We start from the raw sequence: 12,352 nt of genomic DNA, 5'->3' as shown, positions 1-12,352 counted from the left end.
ACAATGGTTCACCATATCAATATGGAAACTATTTATTTGAGAAATGTTCTCCTAAGTTGACTGAAGTTCATACAGATGTTCTGTGCAGATGGTCTGTTCACAAATGAAAATTACCATCAATTAATAAACACTACTGGTTGAGTGGCAAAGGAAATGGAATTGTTTGTGACAGCATTTGAGAGGGAAAGAGACAAGGCAGAGCCAAAGACAGATAAAGACTGATTAGTGGCCAAATTCCAAGATAATGATGGGTCTGATTTCTCGAAGAAGAAAGCGAGTGGCTGGCCATCTGACATTGAGCAGCCAGGTTTGAGGAACCATGGAACCATGTAGTAGTGACTAAGCTGCCTGGAAAATCCTATTTCAGACTTTATTTCTGATATCAATACAACAGGCAACACCCACAAAGCTCACTGAAGGCTCCTAGCACCTGAAAAATCGTGACCTTCCCATTTTGTTCAAACTGCAGTCAACCTTCAAATTTTTGGTGATCTAGTGCTTTTTTTGATATGTGCATCACGCTATGTTCCATATACATGAAAAGCTCATTAGCCAAACAGACAGTACTGTCTCTTTCCTTTTTTTTCCCTAATTGCCCCACATTTCTCAGTGTGCCTATTTAGTTTAGTTGTGTGTTTGTCTGCAGCTTTGAATTAGCCTTTCATTTCTTAAGAAAATGTTTGTACTGCAAGCAGATAAATCTGAAACAGGAGATTAAGTTGTTATTTTCAAAATCCAGTCAATTTCATTATAAGAGTGAATCAAATTAGTCACCTATATAGCTTTGCTGAAAAAATTGCCTGTTTGGCTTTCCTAAACTATTTCACCATAGAACAAGTACATCAATCAATCAAAGTGTCAGCGGTACAGGGGTAGAGAAGTGTAGTTCAAAGAATGTCTCAGTAAATATGTTAATTCATGGTTAGGGTTTGAGTTGTAAATCATATCAATTTCATCTAATAACATCTGTCTAGCATAATCAGCTTTATAACTGGCTCTAAATTAGAGCACATCAGTTTTATAGTTTGGCTCAAAATCATGCTGGCTAGTTTCCCCTGCTTGTTAGTTGTGCTAAACATGATTAGAGATTGGTTATTCAGTGAGGAATATGAAATGACTTTGAAGTTGGAAATGCAGACAGAATATTGAGGAAGGACATCCCCAGTATGTTCTTCCACCCCCAACCACACCCTCCCTTCCAACCATGCCCGTTTTGCCTCAAATATACATTTTCCTGTGTAAAGCTAGGAGAGGGCTTGGGCTGCTGTTCTGCTCATTCCCTGAATGGATTGTCTGCAGCAAGAAAAATGATGGAAGAAGAATGAGAAAATCCGGGGTTGGTGTAGATGGCTTCTGCTGTTGTCTGCACTTTTTGTAGAATTGTGTGAAAGGCATGACAATTGCACGTTGTCTAAAAAGACTTGGGGAACAAAACGTAAAAATGCATTGATTGCAAGAGCCAATACATTCTAGGCTTGCCTACCAGAGAGTAAGCAGTTGTTTTTTTTAAAGAAAACAAGATTAGACAAATCAAGGAAGAGAGGTCTGCTTGGCTATTGTTGAAATAGATGCCAGATTATATAGACTTTTGGCCTGATCCAGCAGGGCAGTTGCCTGCCTCCAATTTTGGAGCACCAAGGAATCACATCTGGAAACTCATTCTGCTACCATTGTGCATGCTAACGTGCTGGTGAATCAGTACCTCAAAGATATGTGATAGAATATATCAGGGACCCCAATCTTTTTGGGCCACAGCCACACTTGGAACTGAGAGCATATTATAGGGACTCTCTCACAAAGGTTGCTAAGGCCAATCATAGAATAAGGTTAACCAGGATATAAAAAATCCCTGGGCTGCATGCCCCAATAATCTATTTTCTAAGAAGGTCTCTGGGGCCAACATTGGGCCTTGAGACACCTGCTGAATTTTTAGGTTAATCTCAAGGGTGGTGCTTTCGTTTTGGAGCAGCCTTGCTGTCCAATTTTTTAAAAAATAAAATTTTAACAAATAAAATTAGGCATCGAGGGCCTTAGGGTGCACCATGGGACCTGTAGGCAGGCATACAATCACCTCATGCACCATGCCGAGGACTTTGTTATTACACAAAAACAAATCACGATATTTTACTGCACATACCTAACAGAGATCAAATGCCAGTGTCCTGCTAAGCATACTTGTATAATACTGACATTTGCCAGATTCACACTTTACTTTGGGGCAGAATGTACCCTGAAGTATGTGGACCTAACAAAGTTATATGTCAATAGGTGTTTCTATTTCATTTTTTCTTGCCTTATTCAAGGTAAAACTTTGCAGAGTCCAGATGATGTGTCCTCTCCCATTTGTACAGTAATCCTCCAATGTTTTCCTACCACTTGTTTTGTCATTTTTCTTTCCAGATGGAATGCATTAAGGAGGAGAAGATGGAATGGCTGTCCAGGGATTTCTCATTAGTAGTCCTGGGAGTCCTCTATCTGAAAGCAGCCTGTGTTTGCCAGTTCTCCTTGTCATTTAAAATGAGACTGGAAAACCTGGAAGTTCCAGAATGCTTTTAACCAAAGCTAGCCTGCAATTTTTACTGGTGCTGTTAGTTTAAATGTTTTATGACATTTTATTTTTTTTCATTATAAAGTTATTAAAAATGCGAGTAACCCTGAGGATTTGCCTGGCAAAGCAGACAACCCTTATTAAAGAAATATGTAAAGAACTCAGTAGCCCTTTGGTTCTATGCTTATGGAATGGTGACCTTAAGAGGTAAAGCAAAGATGAATTAGGAGGGAAGGAAGTTTATTTGTTAAAATTTATTTTTTTTTTTAAATTGGACAGCAAGGCTGCTCCAAAACGAAAGCACCACCCTTGAGATTAACCTAAAATTTCAGCAGGTGTCTCAAGGCCCAATGTTGGCCCCAGAGACCTTCTTAGAAAATAGATTATTGGGGCATGCAGCCCAGGGATTTTTTATATCCTGGTTAACCTTATTCTATGATTGGCCTTAGCAACCTTTGTGAGAGAGTCCCTATAATATGCTCTCAGTTCCAAGTGTGGCTGTGGCCCAAAAAGATTGAGGTCCCTGATATATTCTATCACATATCTTTGGGGTACTGGTTCACCAGCACGTTAGCATGCACAATGGTAGCAGAATGAGTTTCCAAATTTTTTTTTTTAAAGAAGGTGAAAATATAAAATCCAAATAATATTAGACAGCCTTATCTGGTGGAGTAATGCATAAGATCTAAGTGGGTGAAAATTGGTGCTGAGGGATAAGTCCATCCAGATATCATAACTTACAATTTAGGGGCTCTCCTCCCTTAATTCCAATAAATACTAGTAACTCAAATGCATTCTGTACTTGCACAAAGATATTGTTTCATTTATGATCACTTTTCTGTTCCCATCAAAGTAGGCAGCAGCAAGTTGGCAGGTCAGACATGTGTCCAGTCTCCGGCAATCCAAACATGGTCCCTGTTCCCTCCCATATCCCACAACACAAATAGGCAAGGACCTTTAAGTCTCCAAAGATTGGCCACCACATCCCACTACAAGAAACCAGGTAAGACACAGTACTTGGAGGTTGTGGAGGTGCTGGTGCCTCTGCCACTAGCTTGTGAGGAGTCATTGGGCCATTAGGTCCTTCTGGATAACCAGGGGCTAAAGCAGGCTGCTGCGGAAGCTATAAGAGAAAGTAAAACAAAACAAGAATTAGCATTTCCTTTATATAAACACTTTTTAAATCTACTGCTTCTCCAAAAATGCTTATCTATATTGTTTCAGCAATCCTTGTGAATTCTCCAGTAGAGAATTCTATTGTCCTCATCCTGCAGAGGAGGGTGCTCTAAGGTGAATTGTAGGTTCCCTAATGGCACTCTGTGAGTTTGCATTTGGAGTGAGATTTGAACTGGAGATTTCCAGTTTCACATCTCATCCACCTAGCCACTCTTCTCCATTGGTTACACTTTCTTTTTCTTCTTTACACCACTGTTGTTTTTTCACTTTATTGATCTCCCATTCACTACCTCAGTCTTTCCCTCTTCCTCTTCTTCTTCGTCCTCATCCACAAAAGCAAATGATTCATGCTTCCATTGGTGTCCATCATAAGATGCCTCAAAGAGCTTCTGCTGCATCTCCCTGGCAAGATGCAGACGTCGCTCTGGGCTGAGGTGTCTCAGCAGCAGGGCTTGGAGCTCTGTCCGCTCCACTGAGCCCATTAGGATCATGGAATCTAGAGGGAAAAAAAGCAAATAAGAAAATCTAAAGTCTAAAACTCAGGGATTGTCATGGTCAGAGAGTCACTTGACAGATCTGCAGCTTATGAATCCATCTCAAATGATGACCCTTAAGCCTTTAAGATGAAGAGGAAATAAGGTCTCTGGATTGCCTAAGACTATGATTTTAGATGCATTTTTTCTAAGAACACAACTAGACTGTAAGCTCCAGCCATATTGTAGGAAGGTAACTCCAGGAAATTTCCCTGCACCACTCACAATCACCTCTTAGCTTCCTTAAATATGGCCAGGACTGTAGAACTCCAAAATTGAAAATATCAAGGAATGCCTCTTAAGAAGGCTGAACTTCATCATATGTTCTAGAGCAGCAGATTTCAATGTGTTTGGAAGGGCTTGGAGAATTCTTGAAAGCTTATCTGTTCCCCAATGAGAAACATGCTAACAGCAGGCAGCATTCCTTTCATATGTGATGACTCAGAGAAATGCATTAAATGAAATTTAATTTTAGAAATGGAGAAAGTGGAAGAGAGGAAATGAGAAGGGAATCTATTTATGTAAATAAGTAGATAGAAATTAAGACATTCTAGACATACCTACTTTCTGCTTTGTCCATACCATTTCTCCTTTGCCTATACATGTGCAGTCTTGAAACATTCAACAACCTACATGTGGCCCTCAACCTGAAAGACTGGGCACTTGGTATTCAGAATATGCCTCAGAATCCTCAACCTACTTCTGAGGATTCATTGTAGACAAGTAAAAGACAAGGAGACACTGTTCCAGAGTCCTGCCAGAATCAAAGTGCCTCTCCAATCATGATTAGGGTGTAAAAGAATGAGTGGAATCTAAGGCTAGATAAACATTTGATCTGGAGCTAGCAAAGGTCAGCTTTCATCAGATGCTCAACAAGGCTCTGGTTCTCTTAGCCAGTGCAATCTGCAACTAGTTTTTTGGACTGCAAAAATACAGATGATCTGTTACTTTTCTGCATCTCCTTGCTGCCATCTATTTTATTGTATTATTTTTCTCGTACAGCTGCCCAACTCACAAGGACTTGGAGTGGCATACAAACAAATTAAAAACAATAATAAAATCAGTGCATATCAAAACAAACAAAACAGATTGGCAACCAAGGACATTAATCAATACACTACCAGGGATCCATATTTTGCAGTCCAGATGTCTGCTGTCCCCTCCACTGACTATCAATGAAGCATTCTGACCACAAAGCAGCCTCAGTGTAGTCCTTCCAGAAATACATCGCCCTCTTTCCCTCCTCCTCCTGCTCTTCCAACAGTGTGAGATTTCCTCACAGCACTGCAGCTGCTGCTGATTCAACTCAGTATTTGACACCAACCATCTGTAGCTGCCTTCTCTCCCACACAAGGCATGGGACCCTAACACAACGTGGTTGGTGACCAAACCCTGCTGTCCAGGCATTCTGTGGCAATTGGCCCTATCTGTGCCAATTTCTTCAACCCACATTGTAGGGGGATTGCTGGGTTGGTCTATGGTGACAAAAAGTCAGGAGGAATCTGGTAGGCCCTCTTCCAACTGAAAAATTTTATTAAAGGACATAAGCTTTCATAAGCTGTAGCTCACTTTATCTAACAAATTACTATTCATCAGATGTGTTATGCTTTTAATAAAATTTGTTTGTTGGAAAAGGCTACCAGCCTCCTCCTGATTTTTTTCAATAGACATCCTCAGGCATAGAACTATACTAGTCATCAGAAGTGCCAAAAGTATTGGGAGCTCTCATGAACACCCTTGTTGGGGTGTGTGTGTGAGAGAGAGAGACACTGCATCATTATCTTTAAATCTGTATTTTCAGCAAGACCAGGAATGTGCAAAAATGAATTATTTTTTAAGCTGTTTCACTCGGAAGATACATATTTCACAAACCCAGTGCCTTCTGGGTTCTCAGATTTTTATGACTAGTTGGGAATTGCACTGCTGTCTCAGGGTGTTCCGTTCAGTCATGCTGGCCACATGACCACGGAAGTGTCTATGGACAAACGCCGGCTCTTCGGCTTTCAAACGGAGATGAGCACCGCACCCTAGAGTCGGACATGACTGGACTTAATGTCAAGGGAAACCTTTACCTTTACTTTTACCTCAGGGCATATTGACTGGTTCCCCCAAATAAATAACACATTGCTAAGGAAACCTTTGTTTTCCTTGCCCCAAATAAAAGGAAAAAACAAAGTGTTTGGGTTGTATTTTGACATAAAACTAAAAATCAAATTGAAACTAGAGTTTTGGCTTTGTCCTCTCTTCTTCATATTATAGAACTATACTACAAGAATGCGTTTGTGAATTCTTGTTAGTGAGATGATACTGCTTGCCTGTTGAAGGAATGAGTAGGTCCAGTTTTATACAATAGCTATGAACTGGGAAGCATGAACTCTGATTAATTTGGAGATTATTCATTGTCCTTGATGGCTCTTTCCTGATCAAGTAGACAATAGTGGTATTTGCCACCAGTGCCACAATCTCCCCTGATTGATGCCACCCCCAAATCTCTAGTGCTCAGATTCTAGAAGGGTCTGGAAAAATTCCATATTAATCCTTCCTTACCACTTTTTTTTCTTTTTCTTTTGGCTCTGCCTCTTTATTAGGAAGAGATGGACCAGTCTGTGTTTCCTCAGCAAATTTCATTTCACCCTGTTTCTGCCCTAAATTGCATTTCAAAACAATGCATGAAAATTCAACAAATCTGTTAACCAGCTGGATGTTTGTTTGTTTTTAATGGAGGAGCGAGCTTTTTTTTGGCCATTCCCACAGAGCTAGCAGCCTTCATAAGTGCAGTCAGAAACTCTTAAACTCTTATGTATAAGTTTATATTAGCATTGGATATATTCTGCCACCTGGAAAGGTGGCTAATAGAAAATAGCAAAAAAAAAAAATTAAATCAATGCTTAAAAGAATTACATCTCTCATTAAAACCAATCAAATGACTGAACTGAAATGCTTTGGGTGGGCAGAGTTTCCTGAAACTCTATTGGCAAGACTGCTTTAATTCAAAACAGGAATTGATGTGATCCCGCATAAAGCTCACCTGGAGAATCCACCAGAGGAAATGTCTTAACAGTGGTGTTCTGGAGTATGTCCTTCAGATCCCGATATTTGCAATTAGAGGAGATGAATTTTACGTCACACACCATAATGTCCTCAACAAAAATATTGTATTTGCTTGAGTGGGCATAAGTTAAAAATGAAGAAAGAATAAGTAAACAGAAAGTGGGAGAAAGAGATTTATTTATTCATGTTGTTCTTTGTCCCAGAGCCCTTGCTGAAAGCTATTCCCTATTAAAAAGTTACACTAAAATCTTATTAATTGAAGCCTAAAGTTAAAATACTGAAATGCCTAATTGAAAAATGTACAGTTAGCCTTGACCCACAGGCTTTTAGAAAGACTTGTCTTTTTCCTCAGACACTTGGTCAGGATAATTAGAATTCTTCCCATCTGTGGGATATAAGAAATGTGAGTCTCTGATTGCCAGTTTATAGTTTCATGTGCTTTAGTTGTCCTTGTTTGCCTTTTTCTTTTTCTTGGCATTTTCATTTACTGGTCTTTGTATGCCACCCAGAGTCATGTTGGTTGAGTTGGGCAGCCACATAAATGCAATAAATAAATGAATACACAAACAAAGGAGGATAGGAGCTATTCCCCTTAACTACAAATGCCTGGAGGAAGCCATGTTGCAAAAGAGGGATATCACAATTTCTTAAGGCTCAGAGAGGGAGGAAGTGACATCATTTTCTGAAATTCTTTCCACTCCGGCCACTGGGGGCTTGAAATTTCAGAACCATCACTCACTTTAAATTATTTCCAGGAATTAAAAAAGAACCAGGGCAGTTCTTAACAGCCAGCCTTAGTATGTTTTCTGGATGTTCATCCTACTAACAAAAAAGTTGAGCCATTTTTAATGATTCGATGTCTTTGGGGGTTGTGTTCTCAAGTTAAGTTTCCCAAAATTGTGCTTTACTCAATCCATTTTCGGAGGTTTGTACAAGACACTAGGCAAAGATGTGATTAGCGGTTTTGTGGTTCAGTGTATCATGTAAAGAGCCAAACTCTTCAAATCATCCTCACATAAAGCGCTTTACAGTAGCACTGAGCCATGGGTTGCCATAACTGATACTTCAGCTCCAGATGAGTAAAAAACTAAATACATTCCAGTCTATAGGCAATCTGGGAGTGAACTGATCTCTGTCTCCTCCTGACCCTCTCACCACCTTTTAGCCTCCTCCCTCCCTTCTTGGACAGCCCTAAGTACCTTATTTGGTTCCAGCCCAAGTCTGGCAAATAGGGCAGTTTCTTCACTTGGATGATGCTGTCATAAAGGCTTGGCTGCAAACTCTGAGCCACCATGTTGGCAAGAATGACGGCCACCATCATTGGCAGGATGTGGGCGATCTGACCCGTCAGCTCAAAGCAAATCACTGCTGTGGAGACAGTGTGGCTGACAGCACCTGTCAGAGCCGCAGCTCCTTTCCCGATGGCAGGACAGGACAAGGAAAAAAGGGGAAAAGTTAGCATCACCTGGACCACAGTTGGAGCCAGAGAAAGGAAGAAGGTTCTAGGCTTACCAATTACTGCATATCCTCCAGGTAAGATTTTGTAAACAAAGCCATCAAAGAGAATCCCATCAGGAAAAAGCCAGGCCATGATTTCACCAATCAGGCGTCCGAAGGCAGCCCCTAAAAACCCCACAAAGGTTTTGTCTTTATCAGAGCCACTAAACATTTAGGAACAGCTAGCAGGAGGTAAAATCCACACTGATGTTCTAGTAAGAATGTAAAACAGGGCAACGAGTCACCATACAGAGTTTAAGCAATTCCTATCCTTGCCTCTTTTTATGCCAGTGCCCAGAGAGTGGAAAGGGTGGGGTTCATTGCTATTTCTGAGCACTCAAGTGCCCTAAGCTTCGGCATGCCAAAGGGTCAGATTTTCAATTGTTGCTTTTTGGTGCCAGTCCCCTATGATTTAACTTGTCCAAGGTAGTAAACTTGAAGGAGGGGATGAACAGATCATCACTTGTGGGACTGCCACAATCATTTGCAGAAGATGCAGGATGTAGGAAACTGGCATTTAGGTAAAATAGGAATGGATTCTCTGCTAGGTCCTTGAGGAAAATGAGCTCAAGACTTACTCATTTCATAAAAACATAATTCCCCTTTAATTTATGACTCTACCAGCTCTTCCTTCCATCACAATCTGCCCGAAAGTTCCCACAAAAAGACTAAAACTCACCCAGCACAAATACTGGCATGAAGCCTCCACAGGGTATTGGCATAGTAGTGGCGATGACAGACATCCAGAACTAGGACAGAAGTGATAAGCAGCCATGATTACTATGCAGCGCTGCCTTCTCTCTCTCATTCTCTCTCTCCCTCCCTCCCTCCCTCTCTCTCTCATCAGAAGTAGCTTGAGGGCAGCCTGACAGATCAAGGTTTCAGCAGAGTCCCTGCCTTCTACTCTGGCTGGACCAAAGTAGCAGGATGCAACCTAGCATCCTCCAAGGAAAGTCCTTCAACAGTGACCTTTCTAATCTTCTCTCTCTGGTCCCCTTCCCCACACACAATGGGCTTCTCTAAAGAGCCTTTTCTCCCTCATTGTCTACTGTATAGTAGAGGAGCTATTTGATGTACAGCAGAAAGATCATATGGCTGTTAAATTGCAAAGCAGCTGTCCAGACCAATCCATCTCTGCTGACTTGGCTGACCTGCTGTCTGACATTTAGTGATATATACATACATACAATATATATTATATTATATTATATTATATTATATTATATTATATTATATTATATTATATTATATTATATTATATTATATTATATTATATTATATTATATTATATTATATTATATTATATTATATCATTGGTTACTTCAACTTTTCTTAAAGTAGTGGCACTAATATTTCTTTTGAAACTCCCCTTAAGTTAGGTAACATGCTTATTTGTGGATCCCATCCCATAAATTTGCTAACAAATCTTCATTTGGATGGATGGAAAGAAGGCCTCAGATATAGATGGCTTCTAAACTATGACCTGTCATGATCCCAAGGTACTCCTTTTCCACAGTCACCTGGATGCAGAATTAAAATGTTGGTTCCTACAGCCTTTAGCTTAGATTCGTATTTTTCATAAGATTCAGCAATACGTGCACACATGGCCAAATTCCCATAATGTACACCAGAGTAAATTCTATTCAGCTAAATCCCTTCTTTTAAAAAAATGTGTGAACATAAAAAAATAATTAATTTTAATCATTGTTTATATTTACAAATTCAGCCATTAAGAAGAAATAAACAACCAAAGCCTCCTCCCAGTGAAACAGGAACAAATGAATTTCTAAGGAGAAATTCAAGGAACAATGTATTTACACTGTACAATAAAGGAGCAAGAAAGAAAACAATTAATTAAAGGAATAGTTGTTTCAATGCCATTTTGACCATTCACACTAGGCAATCTGGCATTAAAACTATTTTATGCAACATTACCTGCACAAACCTTGTCTGAAAAACGATAGGAAGTCAAATAACACTGAGATACAGTGTTTGGGCAATGATATAACAGATTCTCTACAAAAATAAACTAGGAATTGAAGACTTCATGGCTCTTTGATTCTGCTCATGGAAAATGGCTGATATCATGGTGGGAACAGCATAGAACATGCCCTGCCAGGTAGTCTCCCTACCTTCATGAGGAAGAACAACAAGATGATGACAAACACACTGACTTTGGGGTGGATCCAAACTGCAGACTTCCCCAGAAGCTGTGGGTCCTCTGTGTGCTTTACCCAAGTGAAGTTATCAAAGAGGCTGCTGATGGCTTCTCTGGGCATCAGCTACAAGGAGAAAAGGCAATTATGTTCGTCTCTCAGAGAAGACCCTTCCCTACCACAGTAAGGCAAATTTAGCAACAGACACTGAAGTTTGTGATGTGCATAAGTTATGCACATTTGTATTGCATATTTTCACTTCAAGCATATTATCTCATTGTACACGTGAAAAAATATTTGTTTTGGCTTTTTTTAATGAAACCGAAGAGTCTTAGGAAGATAGATTCTGTGACAGAACCACGCTTGGTAGCCTTTCTGTGCTGCTGCAGGATCTCTTTCTACAAAAGGGCCTGATTACATTTGTTGGAGAGCACTTCCGGACAATCAACCTTTCTGTCATCCACACCTCCTGATCATAAAATCAAAACAAAGCCAGGCTTGAAAGGGCTGCCTAGATAAATCTTGATCCTCAGGATGCAACTGCCACAGACATGCCTGCTTCTTTAAGAATCTCTAGCCTTGCAGAGAACCAACAATCCTGGTCAACAGAGAAGTACAGAAGTGACTTAACCAATTGGTGTTCAACTGCCAGCCAGCCAAGGATGCTTTTCCCCATCTTTTTAGTTTTGTGCCAAAGTAAAACCCTTTCCCCTTTGTAAAGGCAATACTTTGTAAAGGACCACCCATCTTGAGTCTGGATTTGGGGCCCTTAACAAGATGCTGGCATTCAGCCTTAAGACAAGAACACTGGGAACTGGGAGGCAGGTATCTTCTCTAATGAGCTCTAAAACTGCAGTGCACAAGAGATGAGCCAAATACTCTTTCTTCTGCAATGGGAATTCCCAGTTTGAAACCACCCAACAGTGACATTGCTGGAAGGGAAGTTACCTCAATCCTTGATCAGATTTGCAATTCCATCTGGCAGACCCTTGAATAGACTAGAAGTGATTTCTATTGTTTCAGAATCCAGGACATGATCTGTATTTTGCTTAATTGTTTTGGGGATGTCCTCTTTTTCCAGCAAGCAGAGAACAACTATTTAGAAACAAGAAGATTGTACAAGCTTGCTGTGAGCAAAACTCTCTTTGAGGACCACTCCTGGGAATTCATCCTTGGTCTTTAGCAGAAGAGTTATGGATTTCCTGACAGCATAAAAGAGACCAGCTTTCACACATCATGCTAAGCCATAATGTGTTGGGTCAACATGTTGCGTGAACTCAGCCACCGTGGTTTGTAAGCCAGGGTTAATGGCATAGTATCTTATTGAGCCCAGTTATTTGCCACTTATTTACTAAACCTAAAACTAAAGCATGGCTTAATAAGATATATGA

At 40.2% G+C, this 12,352-nt stretch overlaps 1 protein-coding gene across 2 annotated transcripts in view; it reads right to left on the bottom strand.

Annotated features, from left to right (window-relative positions):
* CLCN1 (chloride voltage-gated channel 1) overlaps positions 1–12,352 on the bottom strand; it is a 65,435-nt gene that overhangs the window by 10,084 nt on the left and 42,999 nt on the right. For both annotated transcript variants that reach the window (XM_063294717.1, XM_063294716.1), the window contains exons 12-18: positions 10,938–11,087; positions 9,485–9,554; positions 8,821–8,931; positions 8,508–8,721; positions 7,286–7,419; positions 4,015–4,220; positions 3,566–3,671 (exon numbers count right to left, since the gene is read on the bottom strand). In XM_063294717.1, coding sequence (XP_063150787.1) covers positions 3,566–3,671; positions 4,015–4,220; positions 7,286–7,419; positions 8,508–8,721; positions 8,821–8,931; positions 9,485–9,554; positions 10,938–11,087 — 991 coding nt within the window. The remainder of the gene's footprint in view (positions 1–3,565; positions 3,672–4,014; positions 4,221–7,285; positions 7,420–8,507; positions 8,722–8,820; positions 8,932–9,484; positions 9,555–10,937; positions 11,088–12,352) is intronic.

The sequence above is a fragment of the Candoia aspera genome, chromosome 2, assembly GCF_035149785.1.
Source record: "Candoia aspera isolate rCanAsp1 chromosome 2, rCanAsp1.hap2, whole genome shotgun sequence".
Taxonomy (NCBI): Eukaryota; Metazoa; Chordata; class Lepidosauria; order Squamata; family Boidae; genus Candoia; species Candoia aspera.
Note: the sequence above shows the minus strand (reverse complement) of the source record. Positions and strands in the feature narration are given on the sequence as shown.